This window comes from Drosophila miranda, chromosome 4 (genome assembly GCF_003369915.1).
Source record: "Drosophila miranda strain MSH22 chromosome 4, D.miranda_PacBio2.1, whole genome shotgun sequence".
Lineage (NCBI taxonomy): Eukaryota > Metazoa > Arthropoda > Insecta > Diptera > Drosophilidae > Drosophila > Drosophila miranda.
The window spans coordinates 28,501,625-28,529,020 of record NC_046677.1 but is presented as its reverse complement, the minus strand read 5'-3'; the positions used below and the strand labels follow the sequence as shown (position 1 = coordinate 28,529,020).

Here is a 27,396-nt window from a genome sequence, read left to right as displayed (position 1 = left end):
TAATTTGACGAATTTGGTTAAACTTCTATCACGCTATTCGTGTTTTATGGAATTCAGACCCAAAGCAATTCAGTATATCTTTCAGGAATACCCTAACTATGAACGATGACAGCTGCCATCTAGGCCCCGAACCCGAACCCCATTCCACGCAGATGATGATGATGAGCATGATGGCGTTAATATCAACGTACACTCTGACTCACACGAACACACACACAACGTTTCCCTTACTCTCACACATATTTGACACCACCGTCACCACCGCCAGCGGTGGGTGCGAATGGGACAGGAACAGAGGAGGGGATCAAATGATAATGATGTTTCTTGTGTTCCGAGCAGCCAGCTTGCCCGCCGCCTGGAAACATAACGGCAGCTAGTTTCGTGGCGGGAGAGCGACAGAGAGAGAGAGCGCGCGCATCAAATCGCGTTATGTGCTTTTTATTGCTTTGACTTTGCCGTCGGCAGAACACACGCATCGAGAGAGTGGGCGAGTAAGACAGAGACAGAAACCGAGCCGGAGCGAGGACAGAGAGCAGGCGCGCTCTTGTTGGATAAAATTACCGTTGGCCGTTCTTAGCGTCGCCATATTTGACTCTGGTGCGGGGCACAGGACTCGTCATACATCCTGCCGCCTCCTACATTATTCTCTGTTGCTGTTGTTGCTTTTTGTTTTCGCCTTAATTTACTTTGAATTCATAAATCAAATATTTGCATTACGAAATTGACGTCTTGAACGCGCGGTCGCAAAAGTATTCTCGTTCTGGCTGCAGCTCCAGCACCAACGCTCCTTCAAGGACTCCTACGTGAATGAGCGAGCGTCTCTGTGTGTGGCAGTAGAGTGAGGCGAGCCGAGCGTCTCAGTGTGTGCCCCACACAGAGTGTGGCACTGCCAGTGCGTTTCGTGTGGGAGATAATCCCTAAAACAAACAAGAATCTGACCTGCAGACGATTAGTGTGTGCCACGGCGGGAAGCAGCGCCATCCCGAACTCTGCCCCAAAAGAAGGCTCTTTGAAGTGCTGAAGAAATTTCGAATTCCATTTCAATATTAACTCAAGCTCAAGACATCAAAAAAGGAATATTAATTGCTTCTGGTAAACATTCGAAGAGCATCAGATCTACTTCTGGCAAATAAAACGAACATCTATCCTTCTGGTGATTGGCGACTTTCGTCCTTGTTTTGAGGTAAGTCTAAATATATATACGTACCTTTCATCTTTGTCTGTTAATTGTTGTTTGTGCAACGTCCAATGGTTTGGCATTCAGATATTCAATAATGAAATTGATTTGTATTTGGTAAATGTTTGTATGAAAATTATGATTGACTTTTCATCCAAATGGAATTTACGAGAGTTCTAATCGGTGTTGGTTATTATCGGGAATGGTGTTTAACTATGGAGTTAAAACAGCAGTTAACTGGAAAGTTATTGGCACTGGTCTGAAAAAATAAAAATGCAATTAAAATCACAATATCTAAACAGTAAATACTATATTCCTTCTATTGTATGAAGAATATTATCAGCCTAGAAAACTGATTTTGTTCACAATTATCATTTTCATTACTTTGCAAAATCGATTAAATATTTGGTAAGAATAAATTTCTAAAGTCTATTACTTTATAAAGAGAAAATCGGAATAGAAGGAGCAAAATATATATATTTTTCAGATAGTTATTCTCTAATACTTTTAAAAATGTCAATCTCCCATAACTAAAAGACTTAATCCGATTTGAATTGGTGCAATTTATAGTTCTACAGCTAGTTTTCCAACCTTGCCCAATAAAAAATTTCATTGAGATGGTTTTCAGGCCAGTAAGAAAATATCTCTCCCTTCAGACGCCTCTGACAAAAAAAAGCCACTAGCCCCCTGGGGAACTTGCCCAGAAACCAACAGAACTGAATTATTTAAGCCAGCGACTGTTAAATGCCAACTAGCGGCTAAGCCAGGCACTCGACTGCTTGCTTGCCACTTGCCCCAGTGGTGGACATGGACACCAGGCTGAAAAAAGGGAGCCCCTCGAGCGGTGGTGGGGGGCACGACTGTGCTCGGGCTTTGTTGCCCCCCAAGGCAACTTCACTAAGGATCAGACGTGTGTGACTCTGTGTGTGTGAAATGAAATGGAAAGTGTCCTTAGAAGCCGCCAACGGAGCGCGACAATCTGTCAAATGTTCAGTTGTTGTCGCCTGTCGGCGGGTGTCGTCTGTCGTCTGTCGCCTGTCCCTGGCTGGTCGTCTATCAATTGTTAATGTCACAGACGCCCAGCAGGATGGAAACAAAGATTCTCCTAAGGATGGGAACCACCTCGGGAAGCTTCACTTCACTTAACATGAGGTTTTTGGCCTGTTTAACTTTCAATTTGCCTGTTGGCTTTCTTTATTTTTAATTGGGATTTCTGGCGCTGCGGCTGGTTAGAGGCCCAACGCCTTGACAGGACTCGTTCTAGCTCTCGCCCTCGCTTTGTGGTCTCCACGCCTGAGTGAGCACCGTCCACAGTCTGGTCCTTGCTGGGGGTAAATCTTGCTTCAGTCTTACAGCTACAGCCACGTGGTTGCTCCTGCTCACTCCCTCCAAATGCGCTTTTGAATCAAACATAATATGCAGAAGTCCTTCAAGGGTTTGAGGAGCCCTCTGGTTGGGGTTCTACAAAGCGTTTACCAATTTCTTGCTTCTATTTTGTGGTTTTTTTTCCTTTTTGGTTTTTTGATTTCCTGACACGGGTAAGCCGGCAATCATTGTGACATTTTAATTGTTTATTTGCACAGAGCTCTTGCGGCCTGCCCTCGCTTATCCTGCAGGATTTTATATCCTGCTGTACTCGGAAGCGTAGCAGGAGCTATAGTCCTGAGTCCTGCAGCCCACTAAAGTGCTTGAGTTGCGTTGCCAACTTGCATATATTTTCATAAAAGATTTAGCGGGTGAGAGCAGTTTTTGTGTGTGTGTGCCCTCTGAGGAATTGAGTTCTCTGGTCCGTTGTGGTGGTCCTGCGGTGGAGAGTCCTTTGCTTTTGTCATGCTCTTCACTCTCATGGTTAATGAACATTGGTTAATGTAAATATTTGCCTTTTGTTGTCACTTGAAGAGCTCTTCACTGCTGTTTATTATTAGTTCCCTTTTTTATTTGTGCTTTATTTTATTTGGTTTAATTCGGGGTTTTCTAGAGGACACGCATGTCGTTGGATGCTAAACAAAATGTGTGGAAATTATTTATAAGATGAACGAAAATGCGGACATTATTCATGTTTTTTCAAACTTTAAATATAATATTTAAATACAATTTGGTTTGTGATGGCTGTTATTTATTACAGAACAAAGTTGTACAAATCTATACATTTTCCAGACATATATAGCTTTATCCTTTTCACCGCTAACTATAATATATAATAGCATCAAAGGACATACATAAATATGTGATTTTTAAGTACGGAAATTTGATTTAAATTTAGAGAAAGATCCCTATTTTTGTAGCCGAAATTCTATAAAATGAAAATGATAGGATTCTTCAATTATTCATATACATATATCCTATGATGAATAAATGCATGAACTTTATCATAAATATGGCAAAAGAACAATCCATTTTCCAGTTAATATTTGACCGAAAACAGTATACTTCCCTTATTCTTTTCTAAGCACAAATAATAAGCAAATTAGGAAGCATCTGCTGCCTAATAAAATGAACAAATTTAAATTACATATATTCAACCATAAAAAGGCATTTCATATTCCCATCTTCCAATCCCCATCTAAAAAAATATGGTTGCCTTAGCACCCCGTACCTTTCCTAATTAAGTCAGCTTATCTGATGTATCTCTTACATATCTCTGACTTTATATCATATCAATATTTAATAATAAAAAGAACTCCCCCTCCCTAAGCCTCGACCGAATCGCTCAACGCGTTGGGCAGCACTTGAACAGTCCGTGCGTCAGTCAGCTGGAAAAAAAGAATGGTTAAAAAATCAACATAATCAACTTGTAAGTGCAACAGTGGCACACACAGAGAGAGCTCTGAACCACCACCGAAAATCGAGCAATAAACATCCATAGCTCTGGGCACCCTCATAATGTGTCTGGTTTGAACTCAATCAAACAGTTCAGGCCTAATAAACCAGATACCAGAATGGATGGTTGGATGCTTGGATGGCTGCATATGGAAGTTTATTAGATACAAATTCTATGGATTGTTGGATATTGCTGGCTGCTGTTAAATGACTGCCCACTCCCCTGACTTTCAAAAAAAAAAAACATAGACGACAACCATTTTGCTGTTCTGATAGTTGCTCTATTTTTTGGCCGCTTCTGGGTGCCCCCGATAAGGGGGTAGGAAATGGCAGGGGCTGGTATCGCCATGTGTAGCCATTTTTTTGTAACAACTGGTGATCCAGGATCAGGACCACGACGAGAAGTAACCCCTATAGCGCATACAGGACTGCTGATTCAAGTGCGCAAAAAAGGAACTCTCTACAGAGAAGGAAACCTGGGGTTCGTTCGTTTGAAAAACCCGCAATTAAGTCTGCGTTTATGTAGTTTATGTAGGACTCACTCACTCTCTCTCTCTCACCCTCTCTGTTTCGATTCCTGTAACTTTTTGTTTATTATGCCTAATTGCAGTTACTCCATCATCATCGTAGTTCTATCCTTGTGCGCTTTTGTCTGCGCTCCTTTTGCAGCTGCTTTCATTCTGTTCGGGTCTGTTCTTTGTTCTTTTTTTTGTGTTCTCTCTTTTTTGGATGTACCACATGGCGCATGCTTTATATCGCACTGAAGTCAAAGTTTGTCGAGGCGTTCCCCCGAGCCACTTGCATGCTTAGATATTTGCATTATTTGCCACTTTTTTTTCTTCTCTCTGTACAGCTCTAAAAATAACTTTGGGCCTCGTTAGGGGTTTTTCTCTCGCTTTGGATTCCACTTTTTCCTGTGGCGAAAATTGTTAGTTTCGAGCCGAGAAAAAAGTGTGGAACTTGCTCGACTGTGCACAGTGGGTCACATTTTTACTCACAATCGATAGTGCAAAAGAAAAGGGTTACATAAATGGGGTAGTATGGGATGCGACTCCTTAGGGGGTTAGGTTCTTGCGTAGTAGATCTCAGTGTGCAGAATGGGAATATGTACTTGTTTTTTTGAGCTGCGTTGAACTTGTTTCTCAATTGGTTAATGCTCGCATGGAATATGTGTTCTCAGTCTGTTGTTCGTAGTGCAAATGGTACTGTAGAGGGGCTTACAAATGAGATCTGAATAGGGTTGAACCATAGATTGATCAGAGATAGAGGAGAGTTCTAAAAATGATTGAATAAAAGGTGCACACGGGTTGAACTAGAGATGAACAAGAGATAGATATTACAGGGATGCTGAAAAGATGCGTTCTATTGATCAGAGATAGAAAAGAGTTCTCTCGAAAATGGACAAAGTGTGGACTAGAGAGCAATGGAAAGTATCTACTAATGAAAGGATCTAAAGGAGTGGACTAGATCTTCAGGCTCTTGCAAGCCAGATACTATGTACCAGGATCAGTTATTCACATACTCGTATGTTAAACAGCAAGAGACTTCTATAATATTCATAAAGTGGGACTAAAATACAGAATGAATAAAAACTGATAAAATTAGAAGGAACCAAGAACCAAGAAAGATACAACTGTAGATTCACTATATCCATCAAGATTTCTGTTTGAGTGTGTCTTTTATATCTCCAAAAGACCCTTCCTTGATTAACAGAAAGATCTCGGACTCAATTTATTAGTTCAAGATTATTCCAATCCAATTTTCCACTTTCTTTTGTGCTGACCTGGAAAAGAGCTTTCAGCACAAAATGCTCCACTTCTGCACAATCTGAGTTCCATGGCAGCAGGCCTTAAGCGAAACCCTTCATGAAAATCATTTAAAAAGAGATTAGCAACATGCAAAAGTCAGCCAGTCAGACAGGCCGCAGCAGAGGTCGATGAAAAGTAAATTATAGTGCACAATGCCAGCCAGAGATAGACGGGGGCTGGAACCCAGACTGTCGGCAAATTACCTCCCAGTAAATGGGGAATTTATACATAAAATGCGCGCCAAGAAGAACATCGTTTTCGGTTAGGGGTCTGTGTCGGGGTCTCGTCTGACTCGAATGATTGCACATTTGAAGGCGTACCAGTGGAACGAAAATGGCGGAATTGCATTTGATTTAGATGTGTATTTGCATGTGTATCTATGGGTGTGTGTGTGTCTTTGTTTGTGGATGATTTGCGTGTGCGGCGCTGATCATTTGACAAGCGACAACAAATTGCCGCGTTTCTATAATAGGAAAGGTTACCTATGTACGTGTACATGTATCTCATGGATAAATCAACCCTCTATAAAAATACATATATACATATGTATGTACATACATTCGTAGAAGAGAGAGAGGCAGAGGTAGAGGCCCTGCATCATTCTGTCAATATTTGCATTGGCCGTGTAAACAGTTTTAATAGGCTGTTTATCAGCTAGTTTGCCACTGCGCTGCGAAATGTATCTACCAGATACACGCGTACTCGTACTTGACAGCTGTTGCAATTTACGCTTGAACTGCGCGATTCAAAAATGTGCGCTTTATTTGCGTTTGGGCTTGCGGCAGTCGAGATTTCTCCATCCACTTCACTCCACTCCACTCTCACTCTACTCTCTAGCGTTTTTCTCTAGTTTGCTTAATGTATCTTGTAGATACTTATGATGGTGTTTGCCCTGTGCAAATAGTTTTGAAGAGGGCGCCAATTTGTTTGCCGTTTGTCAGTTTATTTTTAATTGAAAATTACACTTTTTCCAAAAACACAAATTCCCCCGTTGAGGTTTTTGATAAACACAACACACAAAGTGAGTGAGAGAGAGAATAAGAGATGTTTGCTCTGACTAATGAGGTTGAAAGTGGGTGGTGAGATCAGGGATTTCCCTGCCCCTATACCAATTTAATATCACACCAAAACATTTGTAACATTTGTAAAGCATTTGATAAAATATAAACATCTCTCAGTGATGATGTTCTTAAAGTTCCAAGAAACTCAAGGTTGGTTTTCAACTTTTATAATTAAATTTTTTTTTTCAAATAATCAAAAAACAAGAGATCTATAATCCAATGCAGTGTATGGAATGCCTGAGAATACCTTAGAATCCAACAAAAAAATTCATGTCGTGTGCAAGGCGAAGCACATGGAAAAGGGTTGGCTTGGATCAAATAGCGCAACCACTTCTGATCCGATGCATAGACTACATAGACTGCATTATTGATTACAAATATATATATGACCATCATCGGAACACGTGCTTTCACATTCTCTACACCAAGCCCGCACCTATGTATATCCATCTATAAAATCCATCTGATCTTCCACTTCAACTGTGTTTCATTCCGAACTCTTATAGTCGTGAACAAGAAGATCCTTAAGTGCAGAAGTATATAAAACAGCAAAGCAAAACAAAGCAAAATAAAATTAGAATATAAAATGTGATTTTAGTTGCAACCCTTGCGGGGATCGAACCCGCGACCTTTGGATTAGAAGTCCAACGCGCTATCCGCTGCGCCAAAGGGTCTAACAGACAACGGGCGGCATTTTACGCAGGAAAAACATCAACGGAATCCGAAAAACCAAAATGCTAGGATCCGAAATAAGCAAATATCAAACAGAAGTCTAGGAAACAATAGAGAATCATTTAGTAAATATACACGAACTTATGAGAGCAGCAAACATCTATCGAGGCTTTCTATGAAACACCTATTTAAATACAAAATGTTGTGCGGGTTTCGTTTGCTTTGATTCTATTCCACAGATGTCTGTGGTGCGTGTCAATTATTTATAGAACAATGCGAATATTCAGTTTTACATACAAAAGTATCTGCATAAATTGCCGCTGGCTGGAACTTGTTGTCGTCTGCTTAATGTCTTTTTGGTAATCAATAGATCCCCCGATTGAGATTATGCTAAGGAACTCTTAAGGAACTCTCCCCCTAAAACGTGCAGCTCTGTTGGAACGGGCATTCAAGTGCTCAAATGGTGCCTTTCATTTGGTTTCTTTTCTCAGTTCAGTTCGGTTCGGTTCAGCTCGGGTACGGTCTTTGGTACGCTTTCTTATCAACCCGCTGAGATCTTCATGCGCTTTTAGCTAATATAGGGGTGAGAGGTTTGAGTAGGGGTTGTGTCCTGGAGGGTTTATTCTCTATCGTGACTCTCGGCAATTACTCAAAGCATTCGCTTGGCTGTTGCTACTTTCAGTTTGTTAACAAATTAATCAAATTGAACCAGACACTGGACCTGCCACCCTCTCAAGCCCTACTCCTACCCCTATCCATGAAATTCCTTAAATAGAGTAATCGTCGAAATGTGAAAATTTACCCATTTGAAGTCCACAGTTTTATATCTCTTGCTTATCTTTCCGCGCTTTCGTTTTCGACTTCATTGAAAGTGTCCCCTTTTTTTTACTCTGGGGGAGTTTTCTCACTTGTTTTCCATTGTCCTGCTACGTGATTTATCTACACCTTCCGACGGTTTTATTTCTGGCTATATACGTGTACGTGTCCGGTGTACTGTGTGCCCTGAGGGCAGATTATGCAAAACATTTTCTGCTTGCACTCGAGGCGGATATTAAATTTTATTGCTCATGTTGCCATGGACTTTGGCTCTGTGGGGGAGTCCTTGGAGTCGGGAGGAGTGGCTGATTCCATTGTTGCGCTCATTGAGCACTGAAGTGGCCGTTTGGTCAATTAGCCTGGACTTCTCGTAATAGGAATGTGTGCAGTTTTTTATGGGGGGCAAACGCGAAAGGACACCCAGCAGGAGATGGTTCCATTTGGCGGGAAGAATGACACAGTTCTAGAATTGAAAGTTGGCTTAAAGACTCTCTAAAATTGTATATTTGAGGTCGTTTTTGAAAAAGGTGTGAAACAACAGCTAACAGAAAATGGAATATTAGAGGTCGTACTTAGGGAACAAATTTTAGGAACTTTTCTAGAGACATAGAAGAAGACCTAACGATTCGCAATGAAACGTTAGTAAATTGCCCAAAGATCTAATCGATTTTCACCCCCCCCCATCCTGAACTTTCCTCATAATTTCTCTTCATAACAACTTTGTTACAAAATCACAAAGGATCATTGAAAACCCTGCAGAGTTCCAGCTGTTTGCAAAATATTCTTAAAGGTGGTACAGTTCCTCTTTGAAGAAAAATCTAATGTTTTTCCGTTGTCCTTAAACACTCTCAAAGATCGCACCTTGTCCTTGATTACTGTACCTTCAATTGCCTTACTATAAGAAGTTCATTAAATAGAGAGAGGCAGCTGCTGCCTCTCAATCTTAGCTCAATCACAAAAACCCTCAAAAGCAGATCGGATGACGTTCGGGCGAGCATACATATTATGCTGCTGCATGCAGCAGGCGCTACACGCCCCATAGATGACGCCTCCTAGAACCACACGGCACGCGCTATCCCGCCAAGGACAAGGACAAGGACATACGGGTTTCTATCGTGAAGTTATTTGCACATGTTCGGATGACAAGAGCGGGGCATGTTAATTGCTACATATGCGACACACACCAAGGTATCCGCCTACTCTGAGGGGGAAGAAGTGTGCTGCTAGGAGCTGTGCCTGTGACTGTGCCTGTGCCCCCGAGCAACCCTCAGATAGAGACGGCGCTGATCCTTCCGGTGCCTCGAAGACAGGAAGCAATGTGCGCAGCTCTGCGAACAATTGTATTTATGCTGCGGCTGTGCCACTGAGATTTTCTTTTTCTCTCTGGTGGCAGCTGTCGACAGCGGTCTTGTCTCGCTCCTTGAAGTGGGCAGAAAAGGATAATCGAGCGACTTGTTTGCCCTTACTCAACGATCAACATCATTATCATTATCATTAACGTCGTTTCATACCGTTCCGTTCCGATCATCATCTTCCATGATTATCCTGGCGAAAACCGGTTGCCTCTTTTTTTGGGGCGTTCACCATCCATCGTCCTGGCCTGACATTTGATTTCGCTTTCGGCGGAAATGCTTTTTCTTTCTACGGTTGTTGACACGCGATCCGATCCTGCTGTGGATCGCTGGAATGTCCTCTCGCCTTTAGAGCGTCTTCGGGGAGCGTCGGCGTGCGGCTTCTACTCTCATCCTGTTCGCGTCCTGGCGCGTGTGCCGCGCTTCCGGTTAATTATATTCGAACTGTGCAAAGAAGTCCTGCGAATGAAAGCGAAATTTTATGCTTTCAATTCTTGAATTAAATGCATATGTTCTCTCTCTCTGATTTCTGTTTTTTCCTCCTGTGCTCCCTATTCTGGCATGTCCTTTTGTGTAGGCTGTCAGTCGCCGTCGCCGTCGCAGTCGCAGCCCAGCTCCTGGCATTGTCCTTTGAGTGCTTTGCTAACTAAACAACTGCTCATTAATTGCTGGTTCTGTGCGCTTTTCTTTCATGCTCTCCAACGAAACGAAACTCCAAGACTACTACGAGTAGTCGCAGGACGATGATGACGAAGATGACGATGACGAGATTTTTGGCATTATAATTTGGCTCGTGCCAGCAGCTTGCTGTAATGCGAGTAGGCGACAGGATGTCGTTGTGTGCTCGCCCCTGTGGGCTCTAGGGAAGATTCCTATTCCATCCTTCAAGGTGACGCTTCTCGAGTGACTCTAGCGGGTTCTCCTCCTAAGATTGCGTTGATTTTTCATAAAAAGAAAACAGAAGGCAACAGAAGGGGAATTTAATGCTAAAAACCATAATTATATGCTTCTTGAATAATAATTGTGCAAGGTAGTCAAGATTTTGTCAACATTTACTCATTTTACACAACACATCTGATGGTAGAAGTAATTTTTTGCCTTTAGACAGCTGTCGGGTGTTACGAAAAGCATTTAAAATAAGAGGATAACATTCAATATTCAAAAGGAATGCTTCTGATTTTATAAATCCAGGTGAAATGGGAGAATTATTTAAGAAACGAGTGAAGGCAGTTCACTAATATGATTTTGATCGTTTCCCAAGAGCCTTTTACCAAAGACAATATATGTAAACAGTAAGATGAATAATGCCCATACGTTTCAATAGTTATATACAGCGAACCCGTGACATCTTGCTAGCTTTGCTTGTACCTATGAAAGGTAAGTTCTATATTAGGTATATATTGTGATCTATTGAGTTGAAGCAGGCCATTTAGGCAAAGAATATATTTTTGCAAAGGAGTCTTCTATGCATACTCGTATAAATCAGTCCTACAGTTCTCTTAAAAAATTATAATCCCTTAATGCATTCAACATAATGTCCAAATCCATTGAAAAACATATTCCCATCAATTTAACTGTCATAACCATTCAAGTCCCATGCCATTTTCCGTTTAAGCTAATTACCTTGTTACACCTTAAACCCCTTTTGGAAGCCGCTTGCCACTTCTACCCCTGCGTCTCTCTCTCTCTGGCACGACAAGCCCTAACAAAATATTTAACTATCATGTCAAAACAGGAACACGGTACGATATTCTCCCACGCTGTAGCAACAGGATTCATAATAGCAAATAAAACACTTCCCGAATGATTAGCATAAGGATATGAAATGTTGTTCGGTGGAAAAGCGGTGCCGTGTGCCGTCGCGTCGCTTCCTGTCATAAAAAAAAGCAACAACATAACGCAGAGGGCGACACTTCCCCGGAACAAGCGCCGTACAAGGGTTGAGCGCCTGGGCGACAGGACCTGCCAGAACCAAAAAATATAAAAAACAAGGAACTCAAACTAGACCGCGCGGCTGGGTCCAAGTCAAACGGTTGTCCGAGTCCCGAGAAAATGTTAAATTTTCAACGCGTGTCAACGTTTTTGGCTGGAAGTAGTGCCACTCCCTCTGCGCCTCCCACTCTGCCACACAGTGCCACAATGCCAGTGCGGTTAAGCGGGTTATGCAACATTTTGACATCTCTTTGGTGCTGGACACGCGACCCAGGGACCCGCAAGCGGGCCAATACAATTATAATTGCAACAAATTGAACGCCGCCACGCGGACACGCGTCTCTATTAGCTCATCTTCCGGTAGAACAGTGGGTGGAATGGGTGTGCGAGGGGGTGGTGGAGTGGGAGAGTTGGGCTTACTTTGTTTTCCCTTCAGCTCGATTTTCCCATTCGTTGTGTGCTTTTTTTTGTGTGTGTTTTCTGTCCTCATTGGTTGTTTGCTTGACTTCCTCTTTGGCTGATTTATTGGCTTTTTCTTATTTCCGGTCATGTCCGGTTGCTTCTGGGTCTCCGCTTGGGTGGTGTCGTGTCCGGCGACACTTTAAGGGCAATTTCCCATAAGTACTTATTATTGGCTTTCTTTTGAGTCATTTCTGTGATGTGTTGGCGGTGACACATGCTGATGAAAAAATAGGTTGCCAAAAGGAATTCATGTGGATTTGCGGCATATTAATATTCATCTATGGAAATGATTTTCTTGCATAAAAACTGGATGGAATAGGCATGAGATATTATTTGAAAATTCAGCAAAAAAATTTTGTGCAGTTTTCCACTTTCAAAACATATTTTCATATCCTAATTCAAACAGTAAAAATACCTCTTCATTCCATTCTCAAAGAGTTCATCTTTTAACACTTTGACCCCAGGCTGCATTCCTTAACCGAACATCCATCCACTGATTCCCACAATTATTGTGGTCTCTGTGCATATCCTTTCCTTAGGACAGGGATAACGAATAGTGTTTTGGTGTACCCTTTCCTGATTTAACCAAAATATTTAAGGCAAATATTTTATAAGCTATGCATACATTTAAGCACAATTAAACGACTAAGCAGCCCAAATTACAGGCCTAATCCGAGCAGAGGTTCTCTAGGCCTGGCCCAGAGCCATTCGCGATGGGCACAATAGGGGCACCCACACATACCGAGGGGTACGTACATATAATGGTAGAAAGATCTATGGGGCTTAGGTAGCCGAACGGAATTGTCGGCCCTTTTCAAAGCTAGGGAAACCTTTCCCATTCCGTGTCCCTCTCCAGAGAAAAATTGTGCACAAGTGCAGAGAGATGGAGAGGGAGAGAGATTTGGGAAACGTATTGACAGTATTTTGACATGTTTCGACTATATTTTGATGGGTTATTAGACAGCGGCAAACATAAATCCTTTGCTACCGCTCGGCGGTATCCCTATTGTTGTGTTCTCTCTCTTTCAGGGGTCTGTGTCCATAGTCCGGACATCGAATGGACCCAAATTAGCACAAATTACTGCCAAAATCCCTTGAGCGTTTCCACTCTGCACAAATCAATAGGTTTTTTGCAGAACATTTTCAGCTGGCAAAGTGTTTTTTCTTGTTCAATATTGATCAATGATCTGATAAAACGTAATTTCCTAATTGTGGTTAATTTCTGCGGCTGACCTACGATCCACTGACCAGAGATCCTTCAGCTGCAGCTGCGGGTTTGCGCTTGAGGGCATCCTTTGGGTTGGGATTGGAAATTATGTAAAATATTTGTGGGCATATGCAAAATTGATTAGGAAAGACCACCATGGGCAAGGGGAGATTGGAATAGGCGATAAGAGATTGCAAAGGATTTTGGAATAGTTTTGGATCAAAAATTACAGCTGTAAGTGCAAGCATTACGTGGCAGGCTTAAGAGAGCGGTGGTGGAGTAGTAATTATCAATATAAGATATACATAGATTACTATCAGTTGGACACTGTTTTACTGCACAGTAATCAAGATATTAGTCTTCAAAGGAATACGAAGTTATTTCCATCCAATTCTAAACTCTATTAGATATTCTAAGTCTTTTTTTGCAATAAATACAATATCTTGTATTTGAAGTACCAACCAGTAAGAGAAGGAAATATTTATTTTGAAGGGTTTCAATAGAGATATATGTTCAAATATGATATGTGATCCATAATCCAACCAACATTCCCATTTCTCTTGGTTAACCCTATTCTGCCTCTAATCACTCAAAAATCGCTTTCCAACCCCATCCCTCGAGATAATTATCTTTTTAAATACAATATTTTTTCCTATTAATAGGCCTCACATACCATACCATCCAATCCACTTAACATGATGCTCCCAAACCAAATCCTGAGCCTGAGCTAAGCCCCCCAGAATCCAAATCTCCACCTCCAGATAAATGACTTGCCTTCACACTCAATTTCGCTAATAAATATGTTTTGCCAATGTGGGCGAAAAATAATTCCCCAACCATGTCACAACCCACCCCCATTCCCCCCCTCTCTGATATTTAATTTCCCTTAGCTAAGCCACAATTTCCGGTGACACCTACCAGGAATATTTATAAAGAGTAACGCCCCCAACAGACATCAAATCAGGAATTTTTCGAAGCTGTCAAAATGCGGAAAGAAATTATGACAGACGGGAGGAGAGTAGAAGAGAGGGTGGTGCTGTAGGTTGGGGGTAGGGAAATGCCAGCATACGCATCGAAAGCCAATTAGGGAAAAAAAGTAAATCACGCGTCACATGCGAAAATCTTTCATTCATTGTGGCTGGAAGGGAGAGAGGACATATCCCAACCACTTCAAACGACCTCGAAACAGACAAAGAAATCTACCAACGAACCAACCACACACACGCACACACAGATATACCACACATGTACAGTAGTCATCCCACCCCCACCCTTGAAGGAAGCCCAGAAGGAAGCCGAACAAGTGCCAAAAGCTGATTTCCACTGTAATTACAATTCACACTCCTCTCCCCCTCAGAGACAGGATGGACAGGGGAGGCAAGGACTTATAGCCGGCAAAGGGGAGAAATAAAAACCATCCTGTAAATGTGTTCTTTTTGTTTGGCAGCACTTAAGCGATGGCCTCCCCAACCCTGCACCATCCATAGCAGAAAACCAAGCGAAACATTTACCTTATAATTTCGACTAAAAGATACCCCTTATTTGGTTGTATTTATAAGATGCTAAGAAGATCCAATACAAGCTTATAATGCGTTGAAAGGATGAATATATATGACTATTCAAGAGAATTTCGCTCACCACAATACCATACTATAAAGGACTTGTTTCTGGTTGTAATATTTATGCGATTGCAATGAATTTTGGTGAATTGGTATTTGTAAATTGTAGACACCACAGCCTTTTATGAATTTGGGAATTCGAAAAAGACAACAAAATTAGATCAACGATTACATGTTGCTTATACACACTTTGAATGCTCCTCATCTTATTGTTTCCATAATACATTCCATTCGTTCTTCATTTCGATCGCGATCACTTTTAACAAATAAAAGGAAAGTACCCGCAAAGTAAGATTATAGTATCTTCAGCATTGTAGATACCACAAGTTTTTGTAGATTTTTACGTAACTGTGCACAAAAAATCCTCTAATATCTAATTCTTTTAAATATTCTATATCCATTATGGGCTCTAATGTAACAAACATTTATAGAAAATCAATATACCTTTCAACATCTCGGAATACCTGGTATAAACAGATTCTGAGAATGATGAGGAGGCTGAGCGTGGTGGGGGAAGGAGTCTGAGGATGATGATGAGTTGTCGTGTAACCCACAAAACAGACACACCCACTCGGCTTAGAATGGTGTGGAGATGGTGGGTGGGTGTGTCTGGTGTTTCTCTGTGCCGGTGGTGGTGGTGCAGGGAAAAAACTCTTTCTGCATCATGGCTGGGTGGTTTTTCGGCCTTCTGTGTGGGCGTCAAACGCGTGTCAGGCCTACCACTAAATAAACAAAGAGCCAGCCTTGAGGGGGAGGCAATAGAAATGTCACAAACAAACCGATTAAACAAGTACTTTTCAAACAAACACCCACAGAAAAAAAGAGGACTGAATCAAAGACCGAATCAGAGCCCGAGCCCGAACCCAAACCCTAACCCAGACCCACAACGAAATCAAACAATAACCAAAAAGTTTCCAAGGGTGACCCAAAGCCAACCCAGCAACCCTTTGCAAAGTTCATCTAAAACATTTCCCATTTTCCTGGGACTTCCGATGATGATATACCGGAGATGACATCGGTTTGTGGGTCACGCGCCGGAAATAATTTCGGCTCTCATATTTTGGGCATTAGCAATCTGCTCAATATGTTAATGCCTGCTTAAGCCTATTACTGTCCATTAAAAAATTATTTCTCCTTTACCAGTAAGGGATTCGATTTTTTAAGATTTGTGCGAATTTCATGTTTAAAGTTTAGTTTAAACGGAGGAAAAGTGTGCCGGAAAATGTCAAATGCATGTTCGAAATGTAAATTTCTGTTGTCTGTTGATGCGATTAGTCGGTCAACGGGGTTTGGTCCATAATTGGCATGGTCATCTCATATGCGGGCTCTAGATGGTGGGAAATAATAATAATTGGGTTGAAGGTGTGATATAAATAAATTGTAAAAGGGTGCTGGGATGGGTTGTCAGTGGCAGAAGGAGTTAAACCTTTGGAAAAGCGGTTTATGAGAGTTTAAAAAGGGAGTCTTGGGGGAATGGGAATGGCTGTGGAGGGGTTATGTTTTCCTGGATGAAACTTGAGGGAAGATTTTAGCAGGTTTTACACGGATTTAACCTCATGGATAAATATAACAGTAGACTAGAATATAATCTGAAAATTATGTAGATAGGGATAGATGGAGGCGACTTTTCATCTACAGATATTCCTACAGTATAAAAATGCACTGATGTCAAGCATTGATAACTTTCTTCCCATTGAGCTAGCATTTCTTTGAGATGTAGCTGTGATCCACAAATACATTTGACTGAATATCTCTTTGCAGCTTATCAAACTTAAGATTGATTTTTAGTTCCTACAATTTCCTCAAAGGAATCTCTATAAAACAATCAAACTATTCGCTCATCCAAACATGCATTCACCCAAGAAATAGAAGAGCGCTTATTCTCAGGACATGGACACATTCCCTCCTTTGTGTGTTCCCATTGCTTTGGTCTAATTTGTGGGTGTTATGGGGAATTAACCTCTTAATGAACTAATTTACTCAAGATTAAGATGGCAAACAAAGGAGGCGACCGCAGCTAATTGTAAAAAGAGAGAGAGAGAGAGAGAGATGGAGTGAAATGGGAACAGGAATTGGAAGGAGCGGGACATAGTAGGGACATGGACATGTCCTCAGGGCCTAGGTAAAAGATCTGAGATATGAACCGAGCAAATTGCCAGGCGGTTAATCTATTTAAACGCGCCAAATACGCGCGACACAAAAGCAGGCAAAAAGATGGATCATGGTCGAGTGCACAGATTTAGGGATATAGCGGATCAAAGGAGGAACAGGCCACACGAAATCCGTCTATGGCCAGCACCCAGACAATGGCCTAAACTCGTCTAATTGCGCGCCTATGAATTGGTCAGGAGCAAAAGCAGTAGCAAAATCTGTAGCAGAACCGGGAGCAGAAGAGAATGGAGAAAGAGAAACCTGCCAAGCCGATTGTTGAGATCTGCTTCGCTCCCTTTCGCTTTCCCACTCTTGCGAACATCCCTTAATCTGTGTGTTGGTAATCGGTAATCGGCGTAGCAGGAGCAGAAGCAGGAGCAGGGGCAGAAGGAAGGACAATACAGCGGCCGAAATCTTTTTGAACTTTTACTTGAGCGCAATAGAAGGTTAGCAAAATATTATTATAAACCTTCGGAACCCATAGCCCACATAAACATGGTTCTACTCGTGTCTGCCTGGACAGACCGCATAGGAGAGTCCTGTATCCTGTGCGTGTGTGTTTACTCTTGAATGAACCGAAAACATTTCAATTTGACAATCGTAATGGAGGCAAGGAGGAAGCGGCTCAGCGCTAATATAGGCAGGATTTGCAGGATTACATCAATTGTAAAATTGGTCAAACACCGCAATTGTTTCATTTCTCAAATCGGATATTCCGTTGCCCCAGGGGACACACACCCACACACATAATCATAGATACAGATACAAGCCAAAGGCAGCTGTTGAGTTTCCCTTTGGTCCGGCAGGAGAGGCTCTCATCACTGGCCATTGTCCAGCGGCTGGGACTCGTCCTAGTTACACATATGCATAGACGACATAGACCCGCTTAAGTAACCAAATGTATCTCATGGATACACGCACTCACTCAATCTGGAACTCGGGGAAGGAGACAGGAACGGGAACGGGGACGGACCTCTTGTATAATGCCTTGTAATCGCCCATGGCTTACCGCACAGATTATGCAAGCCACGAGAACACTGCGAACACGCTCATTGATTGGGTTCATTGGAAAAACTCTCTGTTATGCATGGTCTCTTATGCATTTCCCTTCCATCAAAGCCCCCAGCTTTCCACTCTCGAAGGTGTAAATCTTCAATTTTAAGGTTAATTCGATGTGGCACGAAATGTGAGTTGTGCAAATGTTTTATTGGTTTAGTAGAGCAGTCAGAGGGCGTACGGGCGTACGGGAGTAGTAGGTGCGATAACTAAAAGGTTGCCAAATACGTGTATAGGAAATGGTGTGCAGATTGGAAAACGAAAGATTTGTGATCTGAGCTGCTAGAATTGAAACAGACGGTCTTAAGAAGGAGAATTTTTATGTGTAATAGTCTATCATTCGAAATTTGATAAGGGAACCATTCACTATCTACTGAAAATATATAACTATGAGCAGGTGAAATGTCTAATTTCCCAACTCTACTATCCTATGAAAGTATTTTACAATATTAAAATCTAAAAAAATTCAATGGTATCTTTAATCTGGGCTGGAATATTACAAAGAGAAACCTAGTCTTTCTATCTATAGATTCTTTATCTACATATCCAAAATATATTTATAATCAGAATCGCTTTACCCTCCCTTCGTTATTTCCAACCCCATACCATTATAAACCCTTTAAATCCATTGTGCACCAATACTCACACAAATATCCCTACTTTTGGACGCTTTGAAATACTCTCTCTGTTCATAATTTATGTTTGTCCAAAATGAGCTTCAGGCACTCAAAATTAAAAAAAGCTTAAAAATAAATGCGAAATCCACAACCATTTTGCAAACTCATTAAAAATTAAAAAAAAGCACAGGACAGGGCAAGGAAGCAAAAAAAGGACATGAAGCCTGGTGAAACAAACAAAAAGAGCTTGCACTCGTACTCACTCTTGCCTTCTCCCTCCTTCGCACTGTGTGTCCCACTCTGGCATTCTGTGTTACCTTTGCACTCTGCACTATTTGCATCTCTGTCCGTCTCCCTCTTTTGCACTTTTGCAGGCTCTTTTTTTGTAGTTGTTGTTGCTCTGATATTTTATTTTTGCACTTTTTGCGAGACTTTCAAGCTTTTTGTTTTTGTAGTTTGCTGCTTGCTGGTGCTGCTGCGCTGCTCTGCATTTACAGTTAGTCCACTCTGCCAGACCATTGCACTCCTCTCCCCGTTTTCCACAGCCTCTCTGGCTCTTTCATCGTCCACTGTATTCTTCTCCTCCTATCGGGTCGCCGCCTTCCCTGTCACCTCTTTTTGCTGCCTCTCTTCCTGAGTGTGTGTGCTTGTTTGCGTATGCGAGAGCAGCGTGTTTGGTCATGCTTGCATGGCCTTTGAATCGCAATGAATGAGAGAGAGGGAAAGTATGAGAGCAGATGGAGCAGGAGAGGAATTACCAGTTCGTTGCCAGCAGAGGTGGTCAGCAGAGGGAGAGAGCATGAGTGGGAGGGAGTAGCAGATGGACCAGGTGGATGGGCAGCCCCAAGGTGTATTTATATGTGGTGAGGCGCTCCCGTTATTAAATGTAGCCTATTTTGTATATTGCTTATTTCCTTCTTGGATCGCTTACTGAAAAAAAACATATGAACATCCCGAGAGCAAACTTTGGAGAGGCCTCACCTGGCTTTTTCAACTCTGGGATCACAAAAGGGAGTAACTGAGGAGGTATGGTACGGATCTGAATAGCTGGAGTTAGAGGGAGTACTAAGCAGATGAAATGACAGAGTGAGCAAGAAGTGGAGTAGCAGAGGGAGCAGAATGTGGATCCAAACAGTGGACGTACCGCCCCTGGGAAATAGGAGAGAGAGTTGTCGTTGTCGTTTTGGTTGGTGACTGCAAAGAGAGAGTGAGTGGTTAGAGGCCTGCAGTAGGGGGAGCTTCAGATGGAGACTGAATGGGGAGTTCAGAGGGAGCATTATATGGCACAAAAGAGTGGACAGACCCAAGCGAACCGGAAATGCCATCGAGTGAGGTCAAGGTGGATCCCAGGCCGTTGTAGTTTTGGCTGCTGAATATACAGCTTTTCCAGTGGCTTTTTTTGCTCATTTTATTTATTTAACTAAATGCAGATTGCACATTTCTACATCTGACAGTCATTTTGCAACAAAATGTGTATCTAATAGTCATCATGATGTTCTGGACGACGCTGATGATACATATACTATAGTGCATAGTTCGTTTCGGACTGTTTTATGATGAGTGACAAGTGAGTTTGTTGAAACAGCACTCGGACACTAGTTGCATGCAAACAAGTCCACATGGAGGTTACACACACGAGTACCAGATAGACCCCGAATCTAGCAGGGAGGCCAATGCCAATGTGAGTGGGGATATGACCTTTTTTTGGTTGTCAGGGGCGTACATAAATATATATGTTCTGCCGTTTACTATGGAGAACTTAAAGAATAAGATTATTCAAGTGTGTATGTAAGTATGTGTACATTTTCATTTGATTTTACTACAAAGTGTTAAAAATTCGTATCTAATATATAAGTTTAGGGAATTTGCTCTTAAATTTCCATTCTTCTGCTTCCATTCTCTTTAGCCTTGTTGCATTTTCGACTATATACCACTTATCCCACACTATCCTAAGTAGCATCCTCGCTTTCCTTTACCAAAAAACTACCATTTCAATAAGGATATCTAATCAACAATGAACTGATATTTGCATATCGATTTCCCGCACACACAAGAGTCGAGTCGCCACAATGAGCCCCAGTCGAGAATGTTTTCGTTTACATAAAAATGCAATGAAAATGGCGGCTACTGTGTATTTCCTTGCTCATCCGCCCCTGTCCCTTTTGCCCGTAGACCCCTAAAGAGTTGTGCTTTTGTGTGTCCCGTTAGCTGCAACTGCACAACTCCAGGATGCGCATTGCCAGGCCTCTCGGTTAGGGCTCTCGGAGAGCCCAGCCAGGCTCCCAGAGCAAACAAACTTGAAGAAAGTCGCGTGGGAGAGGAGATATCATCAAAATGAATATGAGATTATATTTGCCTAGTGCGCGGGGGATTCTTGAGCAGGGGAAAAGGCATACAACTTAAAGGAAACGAGAGATACATATATAAAATGAGATAGAGGGAGAGAGTACGAGTATCCTTGCCCGCTGGCAGTCGAGAGGTGAGCAAACAAAGACGCTGATAAAACGAAATGCCAAAACGACAATTGAAAGGCACAACAAAAGACAAGAGCGGCCCTAAAAGGGGGCTACATGGAGGGGGTTTCGACTGTTGGACTAGTGGGAAAAAGTCAACTCGAGAGGGAGTACCGGTTAGGGGTCTCCCTGGGCTGCCATTTTTTGGTGTCTGCGACTCATCCAAAATCAAGTGTGAAAGGAATACGGCCAAAGGTTGCATAGCCCTAGACTTCTCTTTCACACTCTCCTATCTGTGGCTCATTCTATCCCTCTCATTCCCCCACACTCTCTTTCTACTCTCTTTCTCCTGCTGATTCACCCCCTCTTTGAATCTTCCTTTTGCTCTTCCCTCACTGCTCTATCTCGTATAAATATTTTAGGGGCGGTCTCTGCCTCTGCCTCTTTCCCTCTACCACTCTCTCTCTCTCCCTCTATCTTGCTCTCTCTTTTGCTCTACCTTTCTCTATAATATTCCAATTCGACATTTTGTCGTTTCATTCATAATGCAGTCGACGTCCTCCGACGCTGTCGACGACAGCGTCAGGACCCCATCCAATCTGAACATCATAATGATGTTCTTCTTTCGCCGGACTCAAGAAGGCCATCCCGCTCTTTCCTTTGGCGAGGCTACTTCTCTCTCTCTCTCTCTCCCCGTGCATCTGCCTTTCTCTCTCTCGCTCAGAGAATTTCGGGGGTTGTTTTGCCATCCAACGCGCAACCCTCTGCCGAAGCAGGCTGCTCGTCCTTTTGCTCACTCCCAGCTGAGGTCCTGTCGGGCCTTTCGTGTGTGCTTGCGTGTGTTCTTTTCATATTTCTTAAGGCCCGCACTACCGTGTGTTTGCCATCATTCCGCTTCGGTCGCTGATCCTGTGCTGAACACAGCGCTTCCCACTGTCGCGTTCCGTATACGTATTCCTCCCGAACAAATAACTTTTTACGAGATAAAACAAGTGAAAAAGAACAAACTTTGAGCAAGTTGCCAATTGTCGTGTGTTTTAATAATTGTGTGGGAGCTATCAACTATCGAGTTATTTGAAGAGTGGCTGCAGAGTGTCTGTCGTCCACCCAACACGCATTGGATACCCACATAGGCAGCGCCTAAATATGGTTTACTTTGTACGTATCTATAAAGAGTATATCTATATATATTATGCTTACTTCGGTGTACTTCTCCGACGGGAAAATTATCATTTTATATATGTATATGCAGACCTGACAGTGGGTCAGCGGTAATTAAGCAGTGTCAGTACTTTTAAAGTTTTTAAAAATAATAATTATAAATGAAAATATAAATATTAGCCAAAAGTTCAATATTCCAAAAAAACTCATTAACGAAGTGAAAATTCATCAGTGGTTCCACTTGATTTGTATATTTAAACATTTAAAATCTTTCTATAGTCATCTCATATTTTTCAAACAAATGAAAAGCCTTTTTAAACTTTTTAATTAAAGTTTGAATCTATGTATCTCTTTAAAATTATTATAGATTTATTGGTATTACTTGAAACTTTTCAAAGTGTTTGTTTTCATCAAGAAACTATAGCGGAAAAGAATTTTAACTTAGTAGACATTGGGAGATAGCTTTAAAATATTGTTAGGTTATTTAAATCATTTAAATCACTATTATGAGAGTATAACATGTTTACTTTGGAAGAAATATATGATCTTAAACAGAACTAAAAATAATGGAATTTCATGTAACATGTTTTAAATCCTGTCGGCCATCGATCTGCCTTCAATTAAGTCAACATCCCAACTCCCCAACTTGAGTCAAAAGTCGCCCTCATTTTCCCCCCAAACATTAACAATGTTTTCTACACACACATTTAATAAGTCTGATTGCATAGTCGCACTCTTCAAGAGTTGCCCCAAACACAGAGAACTCTCAAGAGGCCACTAGAACACCCGAACATAATTCGGGGCACTCAACCAAAACAGAACTATATGAACATGTACAATATATGGGTCCCAGCCCGGGGGAAAAGTGCCAAAGTTCCAATTGAAATGTTGTCCGTATCCGTCTCCGCTTTTGGGTTCGGGGTCAGCGTGTGAAATATGACCAGCCCCCTTTTTTAATCTTATTAATCTGAAACAACACTTAGAGAGAGAAACTACTCGGGGGACACGGAAAGTCAGAGTCAGAGTTAGCCTTGGCTATGTGTATGCTCTGTGCCCTCTAGAGCTACTTACTGAGGCGTCAAATCAAGTTAATTAAAAACGAAACTCAGAGGATGGAGGGTTAAGTTAAGGAAAGCGGTAATCGCACCGGATGTCGCACATTAGGAACACTCGAGAGCACATGTGGAAGATGGAGATGGCGACCGGGAGACCGGCAGACCGGGAGAGACTGAAAGACCTTACACTTGCAGCCAAGTGTAAACGATTTAATGATGTGCAAATAAAGCCAAGACCCGCGCCAAAAAAAACAACAACAACCTTCGATTGGGAATAAGAGTATTCCCGGACTGTGTTATGATTGATGGCAATATGCTAAAAAGAAAAGCGAAAGAGTTGAGCCCTTGGGCTTTGTTTGGGTTAAGTGATGTGTGAGCCAGGGACCAGGTCCAGGACCGCGCACGGGTTAAAATAAATATATGCAAAAATTGGAAAATATCGGGGAATATACATATTAAACGCAAATGCGGTTTTGTTTTAATTGCAACCCGCTGACTGGCCATGAATGAGATGGCCGATCCCAGGCCAGGATAGGAAATGTCCTGCCGCTGGGAGCACGCCCTCTCTGCCTCGTAGGCTCTCCCTGGAGTTTGTTTTGCATCGCATTTGTGGCGCATTAGTTGCACTTGACTGATCCTGCCCCCGGGATACATCATAATACATATTACGTTGCATAACAATGGAGGCGTACGCGTAGGCCTTCGTATTAATTGATAACCCGTTGCTTAGTTTGCATACACACCAGATCGTAGAGAGCTCTCGACTCATTTCTATTCTTTCTTTTGTTTTGCTCTATTGCAGAGTCCGCGTGGCATGCAACCGTGTAGTCCAGCGGGCGTTATTGCAATGATGCCGCCATCGAAGAGTCCCGTCATGGAGAGCGCCGCCTCGGATCAATCCGCCGTCGGCATGAACCAACAGAATACCACCAATAATGGCAGCAGCGATGCCAAGCGATCATGTCCCCTGAAGTTCTCCATTGCCAAGATCATGGAGCCGGACCACAAGCCCCATCAGTCTGTGGCAGTGCCACCAGTGCAGCATCCATCCGCCATCCTGGTCGATGAGGAGGAAGAGGATGCCGACGTTGATGCCGATTCGGAGCGATCCTGCAGCCCCATTGAGGTGATCAGCCTGGAGCAGACACCCCACACGGCGGCTGCCGTCAACTATGACTCCGCCTTCAAGAAGTACGTCCCCGGATCGGCGAGGGCTATCTCATCCTCCGTGTCGCCCTCCGCCTCCGCCGTGCAGCAGTTTGTGAGTTCCCGCCACCAGGAGCTGCTCTCCCAGTATCCCCTGCTCTACTATGCCCCCAATCAGCTGATGTGTGCCGCTGCAGCCGCGCAGTACGCGGCCCTCACGGCCCAGCAGCAGACGCTGGCCAGTGCCGCCCACCTGAGCAGCTTCACTGCCTCCCTGAACGCCAGTCTCCACCATTCGCAGTCGCTGCGCCGCAATCTGGGGCATCCCCTGGCCGCGGCGGCGGCTGCGGCAGCAGCTGCCCAATCCCAACAGGTGCCCACGATGCAGCAGACCCTCGAGAAGTCCCCGGTGGGGCAGAGAACCCCTCATGCCAGCGGCTTGTGTGCTCCCTCTTTGAAGAGAAAGCGATCCCAGCCAGAACAGGGCGAGACCACGCCACCACCAGCGTCAGTGGCGTCAGAAGCAGGAGCAGGATCAACCACTCCCACTGCAGGACCCTCCTCCAGTACAGGTCCACGCTCCAGATCCCCTTCCCCACATGGCTCCATCGATGACAGCAGTCCGGGATCGGCGAACGGCGGCAAACCCAAGACCTTCTCCTGTTTGGAGTGCGGTAAGGTATTCAACGCCCACTACAATCTCACGCGCCACATGCCCGTTCACACGGGGGCACGCCCCTTCGTATGCAAAGTGTGCGGCAAGGGATTCCGACAGGCGTCAACATTGTGCCGCCACAAGATCATCCACACCTCGGAGAAGCCGCACAAGTGCCAGACCTGCGGCAAGGCCTTCAATCGCTCCTCCACCTTGAACACCCACGCGAGGATCCACGCGGGCTACAAGCCGTTCGTGTGCGAGTACTGCGGCAAGGGGTTCCACCAGAAGGGCAACTACAAGAACCACAAGCTCACCCACAGCGGGGAGAAGGCGTACAAGTGCAGCATCTGCAACAAGGCCTTCCACCAGATCTACAACCTCACCTTCCACATGCACACGCACAACGACAAGAAGCCCTACACGTGTCGCGTCTGCGCCAAGGGCTTCTGCCGCAACTTTGATCTGAAGAAGCATATGCGGAAGCTGCACGAGATCGGAGGGGATCTGCTGGACGATGATCTGCCGCCGGCCTACGAACGGAGGAGGGAGTACACCCGCCGCGAGCCCTTGTCCAGTTACAGCCAGGCCAGTCAGCTGACGCCGGACTCTTCCGAGGGCAGCATGTCGCCGCCCATCAATGTGACGACTCCTCCGCTGTCCAGTGCAGAGACAAGCAATCCCGCATGGCCACGCTCGCAGTACCAGTCGCCAGCAGGCTTCCATCCGCTAGCAGTGCCGCCCTCGAGTATCCATGGGGACTATCCCGGAGGATCGGCTTTCCTGCAGCTCGCACATCCCGCATCCCAGCAGCAGCACCAACCGCCGCATCCACAACAGCAGCAGCAGCAAAGGCTGTCTGCAGCCGCACTGGAGAATGTCCCATTCATAGCGAAAGTATTCTGACAGAGATACTATGCGGACAGTCTTAACTCGGCTTCAGCTACGGCTTCGATATGCACGACTGGCTCCACGGCCACGGTAACAACTACGGCAACATCCACCGCCACGTCGGCGGCCAGGAGCGATTTGCTCATCGATTGACTGCAGTTTGTGGCAGCGGCAGCCGCTGCAACCACAACCACCACAGCAACCGCTGTAAGCGATTCTCACGAAGTAGGGGAACCCCTGAGGGGTTCGACATCCCCAGAGCTAACCTGCACGGCCCTGAGCAGCGCTGTACGAGCCCTGAATGGACTCTTCTAGGATGAAGGAGATCCAGATACAGATCTACCCACCAGGACCCCCCAAAGAAGAACAACAGCCAACAAATGGTTTCAACTTGTGCAATACTCCCCACTCACTGATTATAATGAACCACCCGCTCAACACGCCCTCTATGATAACTCTTTCATATGTGTCCAAAGGTGTGTGTGTGTGTGATTCTAACTGTATATAAAGAATAGCCATATAAGAATTGTTCCCCCTTAATAGATGTTGGATTCCCTTAGATATACTCACTTTACACCTAAGCATCGCTCTCTTTATGTGTAGATATATAGATACAAGTACGATCGTACGATCTAGATAGTTCTGAATGTCTCCCTACCCCACCACGCACTGAGTTCTGTGTAGATCGGCTACACAGATCCTCTGAAGTGCGCTTTGATATAGGAAATGTTTTCGGAATTGTCTACGAGCATCATCTGTTTTAGGGATCTATCAACCAATTTACATCATTGCAAATGTATCTTAGAGTTGTACTAGATTTAGCCCTCGATGTCTGTGTTTAATCCATGGCGAAAATTTAAGAACATTTTAACAAACAAATCGATGGATGCTTTGAAATTGCTTAGAACTTAAGTGATATTATTGATAATGTTTAAGCAATAAATCAATTCTTCAATTATTAAATGGAATATTGTTCTATTTTGGGAATGGAGGGCATCAAAGGTATGAGAAGGATAGCTATCTGTGATAGATCATTCAAAATATTCATTAATTTATGGGTGTATGGGATGCTATGCAAAGAATGGAATCAAGCTGGAAATCTCAAAAATAAAGGACTTCGTTTTTATAATTGATTGGGTGTGGTATTATGGTATGGATAAAATGTATGAACTGGAATTTAATTAATTCTCGATTCAGTGTGATATGGCAGGAGTCTGGATACAAAATTTCATGGCTCTAGCTCGTACAGTCGCTACGAACTATGCGTCAAACAAGACGGACAGAC

At 43.4% G+C, this 27,396-nt stretch overlaps 1 protein-coding gene and 1 non-coding gene across 3 annotated transcripts; one reads left to right on the top strand and one right to left on the bottom strand.

Annotated features, from left to right (window-relative positions):
- Nucleotides 1-234: 234 nt before the first annotated feature.
- Nucleotides 235-27,074, top strand: LOC108163967 (fez family zinc finger protein erm). Of its 2 annotated transcripts, none has more exons than XM_017299523.2 (2): nt 235-1,183; nt 24,222-27,074. In XM_017299523.2, exon 2 carries the CDS (start codon nt 24,234-24,236, stop codon nt 26,124-26,126), a length of 1,893 nt encoding a protein of 630 aa, XP_017155012.1. In that variant the 5' UTR covers nt 235-1,183; nt 24,222-24,233; the 3' UTR covers nt 26,127-27,074. The 2 variants fall into 2 exon arrangements, with proteins under 2 accessions (XP_017155012.1, XP_017155011.1); XM_017299522.2 differs by lacking the exon at nt 235-1,183 and adding an exon at nt 22,082-22,361.
- Trnar-ucu lies at nt 7,468-7,540 on the bottom strand. The gene has a single exon. It is a non-coding gene; the product is annotated as a tRNA-Arg (tRNA).
- Nucleotides 27,075-27,396: the final 322 nt, after the last annotated feature.